At 32.2% G+C, this 21,625-nt stretch overlaps 1 protein-coding gene across 6 annotated transcripts in view; it reads right to left on the reverse strand.

Annotated features, from left to right (window-relative positions):
- LOC115874690 (protein turtle) overlaps positions 1–21,625 on the reverse strand; it is a 241,578-nt gene that overhangs the window by 38,854 nt on the left and 181,099 nt on the right. For all 6 annotated transcript variants that reach the window (XM_030889923.1, XM_030889926.1, XM_030889922.1 and 3 more), the window contains exons 6-13: positions 18,503–18,923; positions 12,541–12,772; positions 11,607–11,815; positions 6,108–6,315; positions 5,830–6,051; positions 3,099–3,314; positions 2,960–3,028; positions 295–480 (exon numbers count right to left, since the gene is read on the reverse strand). In XM_030889923.1, the coding sequence (XP_030745783.1) occupies positions 295–480; positions 2,960–3,028; positions 3,099–3,314; positions 5,830–6,051; positions 6,108–6,315; positions 11,607–11,815; positions 12,541–12,772; positions 18,503–18,923 (1,763 nt within the window). The remainder of the gene's footprint in view (positions 1–294; positions 481–2,959; positions 3,029–3,098; positions 3,315–5,829; positions 6,052–6,107; positions 6,316–11,606; positions 11,816–12,540; positions 12,773–18,502; positions 18,924–21,625) is intronic.

The following is a 21,625-nucleotide window of genomic DNA, read 5'->3' on the forward strand; positions in this document are numbered from 1 at the left end:
AAGAACGACTTCAAATTTTTCGAAAGTGAGATAGCAGAAAATTCTAGAATTAATTGCTTTATTCAATTATGCTAATTCCAAAATATAGTGAAAGGGCCCATTGTCTAATAATATTAATTACAATATAATATAAAAATATATTTCCAAAGCTTAAAATCGTATCATTTATAAAATCGTAACTGCAGGGCAACAGTGACTAACTGTTCTAGCGGTCCGCCTTTTATCGGTTAATAATCCTCGGTGTTAAACTATTTAAAAAATCGTCTAATTATTTCTTATTTTTGATCGTCTTACCTAAATAATGTGTATCTTCTGGTCGTATTTGAGCTTTATTCAAGGTCTTCCATGGACCATCAGTTCGATACTTGATGACGTAGTGATGAACAATAACGGATTTCTCCAAGGGAGGCATCCAAGTAATGAGGAAACCATGATCCACTTCGGTCACAGTCAGATTTCTAGGAGCACCCGGTTTTGGACCTTAATACACAATTTCGTTATTGCGTCAGAATGGTAATAGAATTAAAATATTAGTGTCTATTAAGAGTCCATTTCACTAGTCCGAAAAATTAGCAAAATAAGCGTTCGGCATTTGACGTTTTATGTAAAACTGGCTAGGTATTATTACTCAAATGAAGAAGGAAATTAACGGTAAAGGATTATACTATATCCGTATTGTAGTCCATTTTTAGACAACTTCTTTATTTTTAAGAAATTGATGATCAAACATCAACAAAATATTCCTTATGTTTGGACTAAATTTTCTCGAAAATAAAGACATAATTTAAAATTTCGTTACTATACGGTAATAGATTGAAGTTTTGTGATTACATTGATATATAATTTATATGGTTTTGTAACAAATTGCTCGCTATTTTATGGCAAATGCTGAAGCTCTGCAAACCTTAATCAAGCCTTAATCAAAGCACGTGTGTTTGGAATTTTGGGTGTGGCTTAACACGACAGGAACGGGCTAAGCATTAGGCAGATTTCTGAAATATAATATATTATATTTCCTTCGGCCACACACCCGCTTTATTCGACCCCTGAGAGCCACCCGAAAATACAGCGTAATAGACTCTTAAGAAAAAAAAATAACTTAATTATATTAAACAGTACGGTCTGATTAAATTGAAAGCAGTGATACAGTAGACTAGAATCGAGTTATTATTTAACAATCTACTTACTAGAAACTACTAGTACTTTTTAGAAATAACACTTTGTAACAGTTGATCAGTTCTCATGAAGGTAAAAGTTACTAAAAGTGCTACATATTTTAATGCTAAAAGAGTGTCGATAACGAATTTTTCGAAAAAAAAAACATATGCGCCACTGACTTTTTTCTTTTGATAGCAAAATTGTGTAGGCCGTTTAATACCAATTAAAAGTTGTATCTTGTTATTTTGTCGACTTCGATCACCTTGATGAGATAAACGCAATTTTGTTAATAATCACAATTAATAAAAATAAAATTAATTATTTATTTATTTTATCTAATTTATTATTAAATAATATTAATATTAATTATTATTACTATATTAGTCTAAGGGTCTAACTTAGGTGCCCGGTGGCGTAGAGGTACAGGCTCTCGTCTACCAATCTCAAGGTGTGGGTTTGATTCCCACACCCGGCATTTCATCAGCCGACTATTTTTTTTAAAATAAAAATAGTTTGGGTACCTAGGTCGACTCAGCCTTAAATGAGTACTTGGGATTCACAGTCCTGAGGTAATAATAGGCGGTTGAAGCGTAGTGCTAGCCACATTACCTTCCTTGTATACCGAACGGCTCTAGTATAGCAAGCTATACCTTGCTACTCCCAAGGCGTTAAACGCTATATACGGGAGCTATTATTATTATTATATATTAGTCTAACTTACAGTAAATTCAAATAAAAAAAAAATAATGGAATTTAAGATAATTACAAAAGACCTAATTTTAAAAAGCTTTAACATCCTGTAATTTTGAAACTATGCCATACCCATGTTTATAGGAACTTTTTTTCATATTTTTTGATGAGGAATCAATGAATACTTATTTAAAACTTTCGCAAGTTAATGATACTAAAATGTTTTAAAGGTTGCTATTAGACTGGGATCAAAGAAAATTAATAAAATTGCGTTTATCTCATCAAGGTCGAAATCGACAAAATATGAAAAGACAACTTTTAATCGACATTAAACTCCTTATATTATCTCACTAACAAGAGAAAAAAAGTCAATGGCATACATGATATGGCATATATGAAAAATATTCCAGGGATAACCATACGTACGTCCCTGGTGACTATGTCGATACTTTTTTAGCATTAAAATATGTCGCATTTATAGTAACTTTGACCCTCAATATTTTATTGCAATCGCTAAAAGTACTTGGAAGGAAATTATAATAAATCGACAAAAAAATAAGACCAACACCCTGTAGCCACGAAACAAATCAGAATCGAACCTATGTTGATATGAAAAATAAATCTTATTTTTACGTAAGGAATTTCCCCACGAGAGATGGCACACGTTTTTTAAAACATCCTGTAGAGGCAGTTTTGGAATGACAGTTGATATTGAATAAACTTAAATCCTTCATAAAATATTGTAAAAGTTTAATATATTTTTAAAAAATTTAGATAGGGTTAGAAATTGCTTAAATTTTATCTCATAGTTTTATTGTTACGATCACAGTTACTCTCAATAACTACAACGATAAATATAAAAGAACTTGAATTATTGAACAATAGTTTCTACTCTTATTGTAATATCGTTCTTATTTTCCAAGTACGTATAGATCTAAAAACTTTATATTATTTTCCAGTGAAACAATATTGATATTAAAGAGAGTATCTCTTACAATACCTTTTTCAATATTTGAGAATAATAACAAAGGGAAATATTTGATTTCCTTTATAAAATAGAACGTTCGAATACGAAATCTAATTCGTAATAAATTTAAAAAAATAATCTTACCCAAATTCTCGTCGTTTGGGGTAATAATAGACGTAGGAGTTATTATAACCTGATGGGGCAATCCAACTTCTATAGATAGCAACGATAAAGGAAAAATTATCAGTATTATTAGCAGTTTAATATACAAATTTCTACTTACCTAGCGTTCTAATGGTCAGGATCTTGCTCATCATACCCTCTCCAAGAGCATTTTTGCCAACCACCTGAAACTCGTAAGTCGTTCCAGGTGCAAGTCGGTTGATAGTGACCTGGGTACTTCCCGAAGGAGTTACAGGAATCGTAGCCCATTCAGAAACTCCTGCTTCTCTATACCACAGGGTGTAATCTTGCTTGTAATCAGGACCTCCACTATATCCTATTTTCAAGTAATATTTATGTTATATAATTTCAAAGTAACATCAATAAAAGTAGTATGGTAACCATCATAAAACACCATGTTTGTTGGATTTTTTTTATTTTACACAAATTTGCATTTCTGTAAGTTGATTGCATTATTCTATGTTTATTTTGTATTAATTTTTGTTCATTTTATACGTGTGTTACACCCTCGCCAACATATTCTGCAGAAGAAAATAAGTAAAAAAGTTCGTATAAATGTATGTCCGAAAATGCTTAGTTTCGAAGATACAGGGTGTAGAAGTTTTATTTTTATTTCAATTTTTTTTAAATAATTTCTGAAGTAACGTGAATATTTGGATGAAAGTTGGTGTCTGGGAGTTGTTTGACATGATAAATTTGATTTTGATGTCAATATATGACTCCTATTTGTAGGGGGTATATAACTTTTCGTACGTACCTATATAAAACTACTGAGTAAAAAAATATACATTTGCGTAATTTTTGACGTAAAAAATGTCACTTGGTAAAAATCGCCACGAGCAACCGTTCAAGATATTTAGAATGGATGTCATTATTGACAAAAAATAAATATGTTGAGTAGATAATTATTTGACTGAAATGATAAATTTGGGAACTTTTTGTTTTTTAAATTCATCATAAAATTGTCTTTGAAAAAATGATGATAAAACAGTTTCTGTTGGACTTTTGGACAAGGTATTGATAATTTCGATTCCAAATATCTCGAGAACCATTACTCGTAGTGATGACTCATGGTACAAAGAAAACAAGGTATGATCGATAGCGACTCCAATTTCGTTAAGTTTGCGCATACCACCTGTGACGTCATACGCCATACAGAAAAATATCCATATTGTTCAATTGCCACTAATAAAAAAAAGACCTAAAATAGGGAAGAATCAGGCCATAACCCCAAAAGTTATGTCAAATTATCGAGCTTGACATTTGAAAAATTATTTTCGCGTTTATTGTGTCATCTGTTTGACAATTTGAAATTGGCGCGCGAAGCTTGCAGACCAATGGTGCCGTTTATCCAACGTTTATCACCTGTGACGTAGTAACCAACCTGCGCAATATCATACCTTGTATTCTTTGTATCATGATGATGACCATGGCTGGGAAACTTAAATGGAAATGACAGTTCATTAAAAATAGTTTTTCCTCCAAGATGCAGAGGCGCAAAATATTAAAACTGTCAATATTAACAATGCAAATGTCAATATCTGACAATAATAAAATTTGATTTTTAACTGTCACTCAGAGACGCTTTTGTTGTGATTTTACGGTTTGATTTCGTTTTGATTTGTCGAATTATTGTAAAATTAAATTCCTTCAGATTTTTTGCTAGTATTCTGTTTTAGACAATGTTTTTTAAAAATGATGGGACAATTTGTGTTTTGTAATAACTCTTAATTATTTGTTATCATGGAGTTTAATTATTGTACACCTGGTTTCCGAAGGATACAATGGTAAGTAAATTAAACATATCTACTTACAGTTATAGATTTTTTAAATTAGTACTGCTAATAAATGCTACTTGTAGAGCAGTTATTTAATTTTTTTTACGGTGCATGTAAGGAATTAAGGACGCGCGTTTTATATTAGCATGATCAGCAGATGATTACATCTGATTTAATTTGTTTTTATTATTTCAGGTCCCAAATGGAAACAAACTGGGAATCTTGCCGGCCTACACCAAAATTATATACCTAGCCATTTCCAATTCACTTCAAAGGGAGGAAAATTATGTAAAACTGCCTGCTATTTACTGAAAACCGCCAAAGATTAAATTATAACTGTAACAACTTAATATATACTATTTCTAGTATTTTTAATATATTTTTTAATTAATATCCGACATATAAGAACACTTTGTACGCTTTTAATTCAGTTGATTTATCGTTTATAATATGTTCGACCTAATTAAAAGCACACAAAGTGTTCTTACATGTATATCTAAATTTATTTTAAATTAACTAAAACAACCCCCCTTCCCCGCACCCCTCTCTTCCATTAGTATTTCTTCCTCCGTCTACCAGAGGCGCCCTTGTATAATAAAATTGAAATGTATTATAAGTTGCCTATCTATTTAATAGTATAAGTCTTTTATCTATGGTGATGACTCTACAAGTAGGCGTCATATTGACATCAAAATCAAATTTCTGTATGTGAAAAGAATCCTAAATACCAATTTTCATCCAAATATTGACGTTAATTCAGAAATTATTTGAAAAAATCGAAATAAAAATAAAACTTCTACATCCTGTGTCTCAGAAACCAAGCAATTTAGGACATACGAACTTTGAAGAATATGCTGCCGAAGTTTCCAGAATACAGCTCGGACCGCCCTGTATAATTCAATATAATATAGTGAGGTTATTATAACACTTACAAAGGTGCCTCAAAAATAGGAACTTGTGCTGCGCGCGATTGTTACCACACTAAATATACGAAAAAAAGAAATAACAATATAAGTTTTTAAAGAATGCAGTATATAACGTAGGGTATTATACCTGGCATCCAACTTAGAGTTACGCTAAACTCCGTCGCAGTACCGGAGAGGTTGTAAGGTGCGTGAGGTTGAGTACCCTCGACAACTAGTTGTGTTGATGTGACTATTGTTGCTACTTCGTTCGTTGCAACACACTGGTAAAATCCAAAATCTGCTCTGCGTAGACTGTCAATTGTTATATTTCCTCCGACAATTTTTATTCGGTTCTTCGGCAAAGGAGTACCTAAACATACGAATTTATCAGCAAAAAACTTTCAAGAGTGTTTTTAGTAATTTTACCATCCCTTCTCTGCCACTGAATTGTTGGTTTCTGAGTACCTTCAGCTTCTGCCGCGTCGCAAGCCATCTCGACGGTTTCGCCAACTTTTCTTTGGTACATGGCTTCCGGTTCGATAGTGAAGGTTGGAGGTTTTCTCACCAAAACCTCCATTTGACCGGAACTACCTTGGGTTCCTTGGGCGTTGTACGGGGTGCACGTATACCGGCCCTACATGTTCATAATACGTAAAATGTTATATGATTGCTTATAATGCCTATATATTCAAGGTGTACAAAGTGCGAGAAAAATTAGGATGTGATCAAAATGTCTTCTTTGTAATATCATCTTATCAAGAGTTCAAATTTTGGTTGCATAAAAAAGTTTATGTACCCTATAGTTTTCTTTTTATATAGACCATCCGGGTATAGGCTGGGTGCATTTCAGTTGATTTCAAAAAATTCAGACCGCAGCGCTGTATCCCGGCTACAGTTCATGTTGATCGCATTAAAATAATATTGAAATCGTGGCTTTGTCATAATATTTAAGTATTTGATTTTTTTTTGCTAGTGCAGTTATTTGAAAAAAATAAAACACTCAGGTACAAGGTTTGTGTGATGTAACGCTGTTTGGGGTAGTAAAAAATAAGTGAAAAAGAATCCGAACACACTCACATCACATCCTGTTGTGTTATGACAATTTCAAATGTTAATAAAACAGCCGAAAAAATGTTAACGCGTAAAGGAGAACGTAATTAGGGCGATTTAGGGTGCAATAACATTCAATAACTCAACTTTGAAAAAAAAATCACCTCTCCCAATATTTTATAGCTTCAGAGTTTCTCATACTGATTTGATCAAAAGCAAAAATGAATTCAAGTGAGTAAACAAAGTGCTCGTTACATAATCAAAAAATTAAATATTCGTGTAGACATATACCGTTCGTATACTATCAGAGGATAAAGTATAATTTGCAATATTAATGGTATACTTTTTTTAATCAACTAGTGATTACATGTTTTATGAATACCTTCTAAAATTATAATTATGTACCTTTAAAAAAGTTTGAAGGTCTTTGAAGATATCAAAATATTTACTTTTTTATTTTTATTTTGAGAATTTGCACAAATTATACTTCCTAACACCACAGATTAGTTATATTATATGTATACAGATAAAAATCTTGTCCCTAATTCGTCGGACGAAAATTGTTTTTTATGACGATCAGCAAACGAGTAAAATTTCCTGTGCGCAAAAATAAACTCGCGTTTAAACAGCGTAATAATTGGGCCGGTTAGGCGCTGTGCACAATTTTAGAGGCCATAAGTGGCGTGCTATGTGCGCAAACTAGTAACCTAACTAGTGCGCGACTCCGTAAATTGAAACTTGAAAAAGACTTTTAGAATAATTATATAATACATTTTTCGTATATTTGCTATTTAAACCCGGGTATTTGTATATATCAGTTGTTTACGATATTCTCCGATGGTGGCAGCACCGGCGGAGAATGCACCAAACCTATAGTTTATCTAATTTATTGTTTGTTGTTGATTTGTTATTGATATGCCTAATTTAATGGTATCTAACAATTTAGCATTTCATTTAATTGATCTCATTTATCAGTCTAATTTGTAATAAAGCAAAAATTTAAAATAATTACAGCAATTTAAAAAAATTAAATAAACACGAATTAAAAATGTCAAAATTGCTCGAGAAATTCTGATCGAAAATTCTCGTGCCTCGAGAAATAAAGTAGATCGAGAAACCTAAAACCCTAGTGCAGTCATCGAATATTAATTAATTAAAGTTTGGCGCTGTGTTACATTGTGCATTTTTGCGGCTGCATTAAAAACGCAGAGATGGCAACAACACACGTCCGTATAACAGGTTACAGTATATGTTTTCACTGTAGCCAGCAAAAAAATGCGTATTGGCAGGATGCGCGGTTTTGATCGATGACGGCACATAATGTGACACCACAAGACGGAATAGTGTATAAAGTTGGTTCCGGTGCGGGTTGAAACGCAAGCGCTAACCGGTTGAAGTGCAGACTACGAATTTATATTTAAGACTGTATCGTAGATAAAGATAACAAGTTTAGATTGGAAAGTGCCCATAAGGACAACGTAAATACTATTTGGCGCTATTCTTGCAACGGTCGCGACCCAAAGCTTTCGATAATTTCGAAGCGGTTCGCCTTTTTCCAGAATTATGTCGCCAAATATATTATTTATTCAGATTTATTATTATTTTCTTTTAATTTTATAACTAAAATACAGTGTGTTGCATACAAGAAACTTTATTTTATATGGAGAAGTAAGGACATGTAAGAAATACCTATGGAACATTGGAAATCGACGTTATGCCACGATGGCTTTTGCAGTTCTCAGTTCATACAGCTTAAGTTTTTTAATGCCACTTTATCACAATTATCAGGGGTTCGAGTAAATAAAATTTAAATTAAAATTACAAGATAGCAATAATTACTTTGAAAATGGACGCTTTAAACACTTTTCGGCATTTTTTCAATGCGGGCGGGGCGCCACGGTGGGGTATTAGCATGAAAAAGGTGATTGAAATTCGAAAAAGCAAATGTGTTTAAGATTTCCCAAAAAAAGATAAATGATAAGTTAAATCATGTCTGCCATGAATGGCGTTGCTATGTGTGTGTTTAGTTGCATTCATTTGTTTCAACGAAACGTCAAAGTTGTTACTTCTCACAGATAAGAGGTAATGGCTAAATTTTATGTTTAAAATTATAAATTGTTGTTTAATAATGTAATGTAATGTAATTTGTGCTCTTTTTACGTTTATATTATTGTTTTGATTGAAAATGGCTCAGCAAGGTGCAGGTATGTATTCTACAAAAACGTATTATTTATTTTGATATTCTCTATACTAACGATTTTTTGCAACTAAAAGTTAGGCGTTCAGAAAATTTGATTAAATTTGTGACATTTATATTATACTTAGAGATTTAGTTGCGCATTTCGAAGAATTCAGCATATTTTCTATATATACGTTTTACTTAGTAAACATTGGGCTTTCATACAGTAAAATAAAATACTGCGACTTTTTGCGACTTTGCTGATAAAATGAGAAAAACATTCTTGGTTTCCTCTAATTTGCCAATCAGTGATATACTAATGCGAGGTGTAAACCGCGATGGCACTGTTGTGTACAAAGCGATCGCATTAGTGCCATTAGCAGTAAAGCACAACTTGGCATTAGTAGCGACTTTAGTGGTATGGACATTGCTCGCGGATCAGTCGTAGCATTAGTATAGTCTGTAAAACGAATAACTTTGAATTTGACAGTTCCCGCGGGCTTTTCTAGTGTTAATTTTATTAGGTTAGCAACTTGCGGCCATGCTGACGCAATGCCGTCTCTAATAGAACAGCCTCGGAACGAGATTTATGACGTCACGCTAGTTAGATACTACGGATTAATAAATATGTTGTAGAATACATGGAAAACATAATTATTCCTCGTATTTGTGGTTTGTATTTTAAAAATGATAGAGTTTACATGAAAAATACATAATATACAGTTAATAAATACAATATATATACATATCTATTTATAGTAATAAATACTTTGGCAGATAAACTATGAACCATACTAATGCAGCAAATGTTTTACAATATGGCTGAAATCGTACTCCATAGTCAATGTAGATAGTTTTGTGTTAAGAATAATAATTTAAAAAAATATATGGTCATCTTTTGACAAGTTTATATTAGTTTATTAATTGCAGTAAACATTATAATATATAAATAAATTTTGTGAATGCCAATAATAATACATCACTATTAGTAGATATTGAATGTTTTTTGTTAAATTAGATCGATTTTCAAACCCCAAAATTTAAAATATATATATTTTACATTTTACCCATTATCTTATGTACCACCTATTCATTATTTGTATATTGTAAAACATTTGCTGCATTTGTATGGTTCATAGTTTTATTTGCCAAAGTATTTATTACTATAAATAGGTATATATTATATTTTATTTATTAACTGTATATTATGTATATTTCATGTAAACTATATCATTTTTAAAATACAAACCAAAAATACGAGGAATAATTATGTTTTCCATGTATTCTACAACATATATATTAATCCGTAGTATCTAACTAGCGTGACGTCATAAATCGCGCCTGTAGCTGTTCTATTAGAGACGGTATTGGTCTAATATTTAGAAATGTCAAAAGCTGATGACATTTTACTTTTGTCAATTATGACATTTCGTGTTGATTTTTGTAAGAAGAGGAAGAACTGTCACTTGTTTTATTATTTTCCTTTTCTATTTCACGAAAGTAAAAAGAGTTACCTATCTGATTCGTTCAGGCACTCATTTTAAGGAATATCAGTAATTTTTTGGATAGAGGGATTTTATATTTGCCATGTTGGTAAAAAATAACGGTCAAAATTCAAAGTTATTCATTTTATAGACTATAGTATTAGTTGCGATATTACTACTGGCATTAGTGGCATTGACCGTGGAAACACTGGAACAGTGATTATTCTTTCTTTTTTTTTAGAATCGACGAATTATCCGTTATTTTGTTCATATTATTTCCTCTTTAATTGAATATAGCAATAATTTATATAAGGTCTACATAAAAAAATTTCGATCAACTATCTGTGTCAAATACCCCACTGTGGGGCGGTTTAAATTTTAAAAGATCATATAATCTTTGAAGATTCTGACTTTGACAAGAGAAAATTCTTTCTATTCTTGTTTGCGGTTGCGGGAAGCTGAGCATTCCAATCCAGTGTTTCCTTTTTTCCATAGCAACTGTTAAAATTGCCTTATATCTATCAAAAATAGCACTTTAACTGCAAGGGTAGATTAAATAATACTTTAACAGCGAGGATAGGTTAAAAACTTTATTTTTTCTCGCACATTTTTTAATTGCTTCCATTTTTGAAAATTTTTGTATTCCTTATAATACTTTAACAGCGAGGATAGGTTAAAAACTTTATTTTTTCTCGCACATTTTTTAATTGCTTCCATTTTTGAAAATTTTTGTATTCCTTTTCATAAGTTATTCGGGATTTAAATGGAAGTAGTTTGGATATGACGTTTGTCGCCTCAGCCTGAATATCTGTTGGTAATTTACTTATTTCGTTTTGAGCCATTTCTGGCTCCAATTCAATCAGCAATCGACACGAAGAAGAATTAAAAAATATTGACTCAAAACTGACAACTAAAGAGACAGCTTTATTTATTTGTCAAATTACATAGAAACCAATGCCAACCCAGCACAATAGTTTTTCTACTCGTAATAAATTCCTTGAAACAATAATTTCTGAATATTTTTTAAAACGTAACTCGCTATGGAAAAAAATATTGTTTTATACACGACGATAAAATTGCATTATCGTCTCACAAAATTAATTCACTCGCGATTTCATCGCTTCTCTTTTCCGGTCGACGATAAAATACCATTTTATCGTCTTGTATAAAAGTAACTATTATCTATGGACTGTATTCATAGTAAAATGTCACCTGGTGGTTTTCGTTCACTCTAGTAAACAACAACGACCCATTGTTCATAATGACTACTTCTTTGGTCTGATATGGCTCTAGTAAACGCTTGTCCTTGGTCCACGTCACATACTGCAGCGGCGGATTGGCTTTAATGTGACATTGCACCACTCCGGCCAAACGAAAAGGCAGGTACTGAATAGTGGGCGTGAATGTCACTTTGGCCGGATCTGCACCAAAACCTAACTTTAGTACTAGTCTAAGAGCTAGCAACGTTTTTGAGAAAGTATTTTAAGACGTCTGGCTCTTTGATATATCTTTTACTATGCTCTCTGGAACAGCATGAGGCCTGTGTGGCTGCCGATACCCGTTGCGTTCACTACTGCGCATCGGAAGAAGATCCTATATATTTTTTTTAATTTAGTCCTATAAATTCTAGTATTGAATATAAATCGAACATGTCTCCATAGCGCAGTTCGTAGAGTTTCCGACTACGAACCGAGGAGTTCGAATCTGGGTCAGGGTAAAGACTTTTTATTTTATTTTCGTTTATATTCTGATAGTAAAGTATTAAATAATTCTGGTGATTCAAAAAAAAAACAAATATTTAATACTTTACTATCAGAATATAAACGAAAATAAATTAAAAAAGTTTTTGCCCTGACCCGGATTCGAACTCTAACTCCTCGCTCGATAGGCTAAATCTCTACGCGCTGAGCTATGGAGACTAGGTCGGTTTATATTGAATACTAGAATTTAAAGGACTATTATTTATTCTCTCAATGCGTCGTAAGGAACGCAACGTTGACCGGCAGCCAGATGGGCCGCATGCTGTTCTAGAGAGCATAGTAAAAGATATATCGAAGAGCCAGACGTCTTAAAATACTTGTTTTTTTCGACGTTGCTAGCTCTCGTACTATATATTTAATAACAAATATTCTGGGCTATATTTTACATTCGACATTCAAGTAAGCTGATGCGCTTTGGGGCTCTCCAATTCCATTGCTGACTTCGCACAGGTACTGCCCGGAATCGTCAGAACTGACCGGATTGATGACCAGAGAACCGTCGCGTCTGATTGTGACTCTAGTCTCCAACGCTGCCAGCTCTTTTACGGGCGCTCCTTCTCGAAACCATTTTACTGTGACGTTGCCAGGTTGAGCTTTGGCTTCGCAATTGAACTGAACCTAAATATATAAGTATTTTTTAAGTAAAAGAACCAACTGAACTAATTTCTGAAATAATAGTCTGCGTTGCATAATAATAACTTTATTAGATTTAGTTTAGTGACATTGAGCTGATTTTTTTTGTTTTGAAACACTTGAAAAACAATGATAACTTTATCAGAATGAGTGTTAGACAATAGACAGTTAAAGCACGGCCAAAGACGTAGACGTAAACGTATCGTTTGACATGTACGCTTGCGCAGTGTGAAATTCACTTGCGTTTACGGATACGTGATACGTATCTTTACGTGCCTTTACGTACGTACAAAACGCAAACGTATCGAGCCGGAGGAGTTTCGATTTTCAGCCGAATGATGCCGAACGTACAAATTCAGAAACAACTCGTTTCCACAACTGGCTAGCTAATTAAGTTATTTCATAAATTTTGGGGCCAGTGTCACAGAACTGGGCCTATTTTATTACAATAAATTAGTATGAAAATATTAAGCATCATAATAAACTCATTTTGGAATCTATTTAATTAAATGCTAGTTCTTATAGGCAAAACCATAATATGAGAATTCTAAAAGATGGAATCTAATAAATAATCATAAAGCTGTGTCTGCTTTCCAATATTTTTTTTATTACGAAGAGCATTTTAAGTTGTAAGGACTACTTTCTGTAATAAAATAATTTCCATTTATAATTTTCTTCAGTTTTCGATATTACTTTTATAAATTTAATGTGGAATCAATGGAGTAATAGATATCCATTTTCAATTTTAAAATTAAATAAATTGTTTCACAAAATAATTTTTTACGTTTGCGTTACGTACGTCAAAATACTTGCTTTAATTCTTGTTTACACGACAACGCAACGGCAGACGTAACGTAAGTTTCTGCGTTACGTGTCGAGAGATACGTATACGTATTGTGCCTTGCTTTAACTGTCTAATATTAGAATTTGTATACGCAGCGATCCACAATGATTGGTATGGTTGGCAATTCTGATTATGCTCGTTTGGTTGGCAATACATTTTAGAAATTCGAATATTTATCGGCTAAGATTTCTAGCGTCAAATAAACCAAAAATTAAATAATATCGTTGATTAAAAAAAAGAAGATGTAGCTGGCGTTACCGTTATATATCCGGAATTTAGTTTAGCTCTGCGCTGCTGTACGCTAATAGACGTTTACAGCGCAGCGAATAAAGAATACTGTACCGTAGTTCTGCTTTCAGTCGACAGAGTGGGTGGTTGCCGGAGACAGTGTTGCCAGAACTATATACGGATTAATCCGTAGATTTACAGATTTTGGTTACAGTACGTTAATAATAAGGATTTTCTATCATTAAACAATTTAATATAATATTATACGATTAAACAAAGAACAGCGTTAGAGTTGGATTGGAAATGAAGATCGCTGTTATTTCATATGTAAAATATTATGGTAAATGTCAATAGTTCAACTCCAAGCCAATTAAGCGATAATATGACTGATTTGTTGGCGATATTTATTTTTCAATTTCTAACCTTGTTTTGCCCACCGGAATGATTATGTAAGTATTCCGTTTCCAAGTTGAACACAACAAATATATCGTCAAAAAGTACATTTTTACATGGAAAAATATGCCAATTTCACAAATAACAAAGTCAATACTTCTAAATTTTCAAGAGAATAAAGATAAGCCAGAAAAATTGACGTCGATGAATTGACGTGCTAAATTTTTCTGTCGATATTATTTCTACGATACGATATTATCACTACGAATCACTATGCTGAAATACCCACAGCATTTCCAGCAATTTCAATCCATTGTAGATCGCTCCGTAATACTAGTTGCTTGGATTTTAAAATTTACAATTTTTTAAAAAATTAAAAAACTTTTTCAAGTTTTATAACATGCAAAATATTACATTTAACCCTAGATTATATATACTTTCGTAGATAAGTAAATCACTATGGAAACTGTAGCAAACAGATCAACGACTTCCATTTATCTTCTTATACAATTACAAATTATACAAAAAATACATTTAACCACTCCGTACGAATATCAATATTCTTATGAAATCTAACCAGAAAGTATGCGTGTGGTTTAATATAAATAAAAAAAACAACTGAATACACTTTACTTGGCTATGAAAAGATAATTCTGGGACCTTTATATATTATATTAGAACTTCCACACACCAAACACTTTCTAGTCATTTTTACAAAGTCCAACGAAAAAAAATAGAAATACAATAATTGCACAAACTTAAAATTTAAACGTCAACGGTTTTTGTAGACGTATTAGTCTAAGAGCTGACGACATATTTAGAGAACATATTTTAGGCAAGCTAGAACAACTAAAAATGTATAGTTTATTAACTGGTGAACCCCAAAAAAAATAAATCCAACAAACATTCTTTAGGCAACTTGAAATTTGTTTATTCTTAAATTTTAGCATCTATTTAACCTAGAAATAAGTATGCCAGACTTTTTTTCGGGTTTAAAGTGTAACCCGACCGTTCCAAATATGTTTAATTATTATACCTGGAAAAAACATACTTTAGGCATTCTAAAATTTTTACAGAGAGTTTATTAGATGATATTAAAAAATATGTGTTAATTGACAGACGAATTCAATGGGATTTAATACTTGCCAGACGCGAATAAAGATTGTAAATGAGCGCGATAAGAAAGTCTTATGAGTATCTATAAGCGCGAGAAAGATAGTTTATTGAGACCTGGTCGACAGCCGATGCGGCTGACGTAACAGCATTTTTGAGTCGTAAAAATTAAAAAAAAAAAACAACTAATATTGAATAAATAAAAAGAAACATTTTCTAATAAAAATGTATGATTGAAATCCTTTCAATAAGAAGACTTTTTAATTTAAGTATTTTGTATCTGAAAGAATAAAAAGACGAATAATTATTTAAAAATTAGCATAATATAAAATATATTTTTTTCAAGCATCACAAAAGTATAATTATTAATATACTTTTGTGACTTATTATATTATTATTAATTTTTGCGACCTCATTGACAATATAAAAAAGTCATTTTAACGCCTAAGCATAAAAGTAAAGCACTTTTACTTACTTCTGAATCTATTTAGAAAGATTAACAATGGTACTTTAATAAAATTCCAGAATACTTATTTTATTAGCACTGTACATGGTACCCTTTTGTCGGGACTACGTTTTCTGGTAAAACCACTTCTTTAAATTTTAAACCATGTTGTTGGCGCACTTTTAAAAATTCTTTGCATTTTTGTAGTCTGCCTTCATCAAAAACAATAACTTTGTCACTAGTAACTTTTTTACAAACTACACAACTTAAATGTTTTTTATCCATTGTGATTTAGTAGTTAGTAGCGAAATTAGTAGTTACTAAAATATTGATTTTAAGCAGAAATTATTCTAAACTATTTACACTAAGCACGTAAATATTTAATTTATAAATACATATTTGTACCTGGTAACTAAGCCTGCAAATAATTGAAATGAAACCGAAAAAAAATTGTTTTTATGAAAATTTGAAGTACAGTTTGACAAATATAGGAAGAGACTTGGGGATAGCACCGGTCGCGCACACGATAGAGAGAGAACGCATTCGACGGAAGAGGGATGCAGTTACGCTACGAAAAATCTGATTAAAGCAAATTTGTGGGCTGTCCACTGCGCATTGAGGGGCGTCTCTTATTTTATATTTCTCACGTCTCTAGCTATACTTGTTAAGTTGTACTCCAAAATACTGTTACATGGCTCATCATCGGCTGCCGACGGGTCCGAATAAATTATCTTTCTTGCGCTTGTAGATACTCATAAGACTTTTTTGTCGCGCTCATTTAAAATCTTTATTCGCGTCTGGCAAGTATTAAATCCCATTGAATTCGTCTGACAATTAACACATATTTTTTAATATCATCTAATAAACACGCTGTAAAAATTTAGAATGCCTAAAATATGTTTTCCAGGTATAATAATTAAACATATTTGGAATGGTCGAGTTACACTTTAAACCCGAAAAAAAAGTCTGGCATACTTATTTCTAGGTTAAATAGATGCTAAAATTTAAGAATAAACAAATTTCAAGTTGCCTAAAGAATGTTTTTTGGATTTATTTTTTTTTGCAAATGTTATGGGTTGCGCAGTAGCGAAATACCCCCAACCCCCCAGCCAGACTTAGGATTCTGTGTTCACAAGTTATTAAAGTTTTTTTTTGTTATTCTAACTTGCCTAAAATATGTTGTCTAAATATGAAGCCAGCTCTTCGGCTATATCTGTTTTAAAAAATTAAAATGTTCTCGAATAATTGAATTTTAAATAGTTTTTTTCTTTGTATTTTTTTGCTTCCGACGACAGAAAGGGATAAACTTTCCGAAACGTTAAGCATTTTTTTGTTCGTTAGGCAAATTTGTATATCTGTAAACCTAACTTCTGACAAATTTTCTTGCAGTGGCGAAATACCCATACAGGATTTTTTGGAGAGGTGAATTGGCTACATAGATACAGACATTTTTGAAAGCTAACTTCTTACTGAACACAGTTGCATCCTTGGCTGTATAAAAGCTATCGATAAAAAAGCAATTGATACAATTTTTAAAATAAAAAACACAAAAAACCAGCGTCGTTACACAATGGAAATAAGATCATGACAAGATTATGACAATATGATGACAATGAAAAGTTGGTTTCCATTAACTACGTATAATTTGTACTTTCTAAACCGTATAAAATTGTGATTATTTTGGGAATACGTGCAACTTTTAATGCGCATGCGCAAAATAAGGTCCTCGGAAAAGACAAACCTATTTAACGTTTCATAAGTGCAATAAAGAAGGTTTGAAAATGGCATGTCGTGATGTTGGAGACATTTTTTTTAATGCTAAACTTATGGCGTTGATTTATCCACGTAAGTATATATGATGTAGGCATTTAACTAACTACTTAGGATGTATTTCGTTGCTTACCTTGGTTATGGTTTTATGTTCCGTTTCTATCGGTTTCCTGAAAGTTTTCTTATTACGGAACACGGTTCCTGAAAAATTCGGTTATAACTGTCATCAAACTAACCAGCGCGAGAAGGCTGGTTTTTCTGGTTTTGTTTGTCAATCAATGTCATTTATGTGACAGAAATCAAGCAAATATTGGAGGTTCGAGTAAAATTCTCATTTAATTTCTAAAACGTGTAATAATATTTTGTATTTACATCCAAAAGCAATGGAGGTAGGCAGTAAAGGTAAATAAATTTCATTAACTAAATATAATTAATTTTTTTAGGACCATTTAAACTTATCAAGCAGCCATTGTTTCTTAAAGTCAGGAACGTTTAAAGAAAACATGAAAAACAAGACAAGTAATCGTGAATGTTTTGTAAGCTATAAAAATATAAATATTGATTAGATTTGTTTTTTTATTATTGATCTGTTTTAATATTGGACCTGCAAATCTTCACTTGAGCTGTCTAACGAGTTTAACAGTTTATTAATAAAGTACTTTGCAATATTAAACTCCATTGAAAAGAAGAGCAAACGTATAAGCAGAGAATAGGTACATTAAAAATGCATAAAAGATAAATTTTATAATAGAGGTATTGAAATTTAGAAAATGTCAACATTTGACATTTCCAGTATTTTACCAAACCATTCCGTATCAAACCGATGTTTTTCAGGAACCGCTCTTTACCGTAGTTTACCGGTCTGGTTCGCTTGGTTTTGCAACGGAATACAGCCTTAATAAATTAGCTTGATTGCAATTACCTTGTCACCTTCCGATTTAGTTTGATTGGTAGGCGGAACCATGATAACAGCCCCGCCAGCAATAATAACTCGAGCCGTATGAGATATTTGACCTTCTCCGTTACGTGCGATGCACGTGTAATCTCCAATGTCCTCATGTCTTATGTTCGATATACGTAGTTCTGTGCCGTCATTAAAAATACCTATGTTACCTATGGTGGTGGTGGGATCTACGGGATTAGCATCCTTGTACCAGAGTATTTCTGGAGAAGGTGTTCCCTCCGCCTGGCAGTTCAGGATGATCGCGTCCCCCAGGTTCACGTAAATGAGGTCGTCGGGGGTCACTACGAACCTGGGAGGTGCGTGAACGTCCAGATGGAACCAGGTGCCGTTCTTCGGGTGGTTCGGTGATCGGTTGAGGAACACCACCTTACATTCATACCTGTGAGTATAGTACAAATTATTTAATATAATATCCATCCATATATCGCCGCAGATATCACGAAGTGGCGTAACTCATTTTATGATATTTTTCAGGAGAGCCGAGCGGTTTAAAGTTTTTTTACCACTTTTGTTTTAATACTAACCAAAATATATTAAAGCCACTGTGTTTCTTTTTTTTGTTAGAGAAACATAGAAATACATTGTTAAAAAATATCAAAAAATTAATGACACTACTTCGTAATACCTACGACGATATACAGGGTGGTCCGAACTGTATTCCGGAAACTTCGGCAGCATATTCTGCAGATAAAAATAAATAAAAAAGTTCGTATAAATGTATGTCCTAAAATGATTAGTTTCGGAGATACAGGGTGTGGTAGCTTGATTTTTATTTCGATTTTTCCAATAATTTCTGAAGTACCGTTAATATTTGGATGAAAATTTGTATCAGGGAGTTTTTTGACATGAGAAATTTGATTTTGATGTTAATATGACTCCTACTTGTAAAGGGCGCCACCTACTGAGTAAAACAATATATATTTAAGTACTCGTTCTTTACGTAAAAAAGATCTCTTGGTAAAAATCGCAATGGTTCGCATTCGAGCAATGGTTCTCGAGATATTTGGAATCATGATTGCCATTAAACATGTTGACCAAATAGTGGTCAGACTGAAATCATAAATTTGAAATGTTTCGTGTCAAAAGTGCAACAGAAACTATTTTATCATTTTTTCAGCAGAAAATTTATAATTAATTTAAAAAAATAAAACTTTCCCAAATTTATTTTTTCAGTCAAATAACTATCTACTGAAGTGTTTATTTTTTGTCAATACTGACATGTATTGACTATTTCCATTCTAAATATCTTGATAAAGGCTGCTCGTAGCGATTTCTACCAAGAGGCATTTTTACGTAAAAAGTCACGGAAATGTACATTTTTTCACTCAGCAGTTTTATACAGGTACAGATGAAAATTTATTACTCTCGTAAACAGTTAAAACACATGTAGGTGGCGGTCCCTACAAACAGGAGTCATATTAATATCAAAATCTAATTTCTCATGTCAAAAAATTCCCACACACCAATTTTCTTCCAAATATTGACGTTACTCCAGAAATTATTTGGAAAAATCGAAATAAAAATGAAATTTCTACACCCTGTATCTTCGAAACTAAGCATTTTAGGACATACACTTATACGAACTTTTTTGCTTATTTTTATCTGCAGAATATGCCTCCAAAGTTTCCGGAATACAGTTCGGACCACTATGTATATAAAAGCTCAAAGGGTTTTCTTGTCCCATCCATCCCGCGGCTACCGCTTAACCAATTTTGATGATTCCTTTTTTTAAACGAAAGATGTATATTTGCAGATTGTTTAAGAAGCATTTTTATATTGTTTTATTGCTATTTCTCTTTATGGAAAATTAATAAATATTAAAAAATACCTGAGAAACACACCTAACACACAATATCTTCAGAAATCAATTATTTGTCATTGTCAGTGGTGTGTCAGATTATATATCAAGGTTTGAGTTATTTTAGGAGTCAGTCTATATCTATACCGCTGGCTTTAGATACATAAATACTGGCACAAAGGTTCTTTTAAATGACATTAACTTATTAGCTAGACAAAGCGATTATAGGAAATTCATCCTCTTATGCCGGATCCAGACCACGGTGACAAAAAGTAAACACGATTTTGAGACAAAAACAAGACAAACTTGCGACAAAAAATGGGGAATTCTGACAAGACAAATTTGAAAAAAATTGTCCACACCGCAAGGACAAAAGTACAACAAAGTCAAAAGTTTAGTTGTTGCGAGTGAGTTTTATTGACCATCTGTGATTTCATTGGTCTCCTACTGTTGGCAGCACACGCCATCCACACTGCGTCAACAAATTGTCGTAAAATATACGAACAAAACTTAAACACTTTGATGTTTACCGACTCGAGACGGGACATTAAAAAGTCTTGTCGCAGACATGTATTGGATTTGTCGCAATTTTGTCGTAAAACATGAATGTTTCTGTCTTGTGATTGTTTTGTCTGTTTAGTCTGGACCCGGCATTAGAGAGTAATTATTAAAACTATGTTGGAAAGTTCGTTGTATGAAAATTCCTTATTATGTGGTCTAGAAGTATGAAATTCTGCAGAAAGAATTCTTAAATGAAGAACAAAGGAAGGAATTTATACATATTCATCAAATAAATAGTTAAAGTTAGTGAAAAAAAGAAATAACAAAAAAAGGAACTAAAAATATAAAACTATAACGTAAATTATTGAGAATAAAAATGTATTCAGGTGTTAATATTTCAAAATAAGCACACAATCAAAATAAGTATATCTCTCGTATTTTATTCCACGAAAGTATACTTATATATTTTCTAGAATGCTTCTTTGCTTTTGAATGAAAAATATAAACATCTCTTCAAAGGTATATGCTAGTATAGTGTTTAATTTTTTTGCAACGTTTTTTCTTTATAAAAAAGAAATGTTCTTTGTGTATAGAGATAAAAGTTTAATATCAAAAAGTATTTTAGACCGAAGGTATAAAATACCTTTTGCGAAAGGTTGCTTTGTACGAAAAGTATTTAGAAATTCACTCTGTATTAAGAAATTAGGTACCTTTGTAATAGCAAAACATTTTCCGATGCACGTCCGACTAAATTTTCGAGTTTTTGCATTTCTTGAAATAGT

Source organism: Sitophilus oryzae, unplaced genomic scaffold (assembly GCF_002938485.1).
Source record: "Sitophilus oryzae breed Bouriz unplaced genomic scaffold, Soryzae_2.0 scaffold_1297_pilon_pilon, whole genome shotgun sequence".
Taxonomy (NCBI): Eukaryota; Metazoa; Arthropoda; class Insecta; order Coleoptera; family Curculionidae; genus Sitophilus; species Sitophilus oryzae.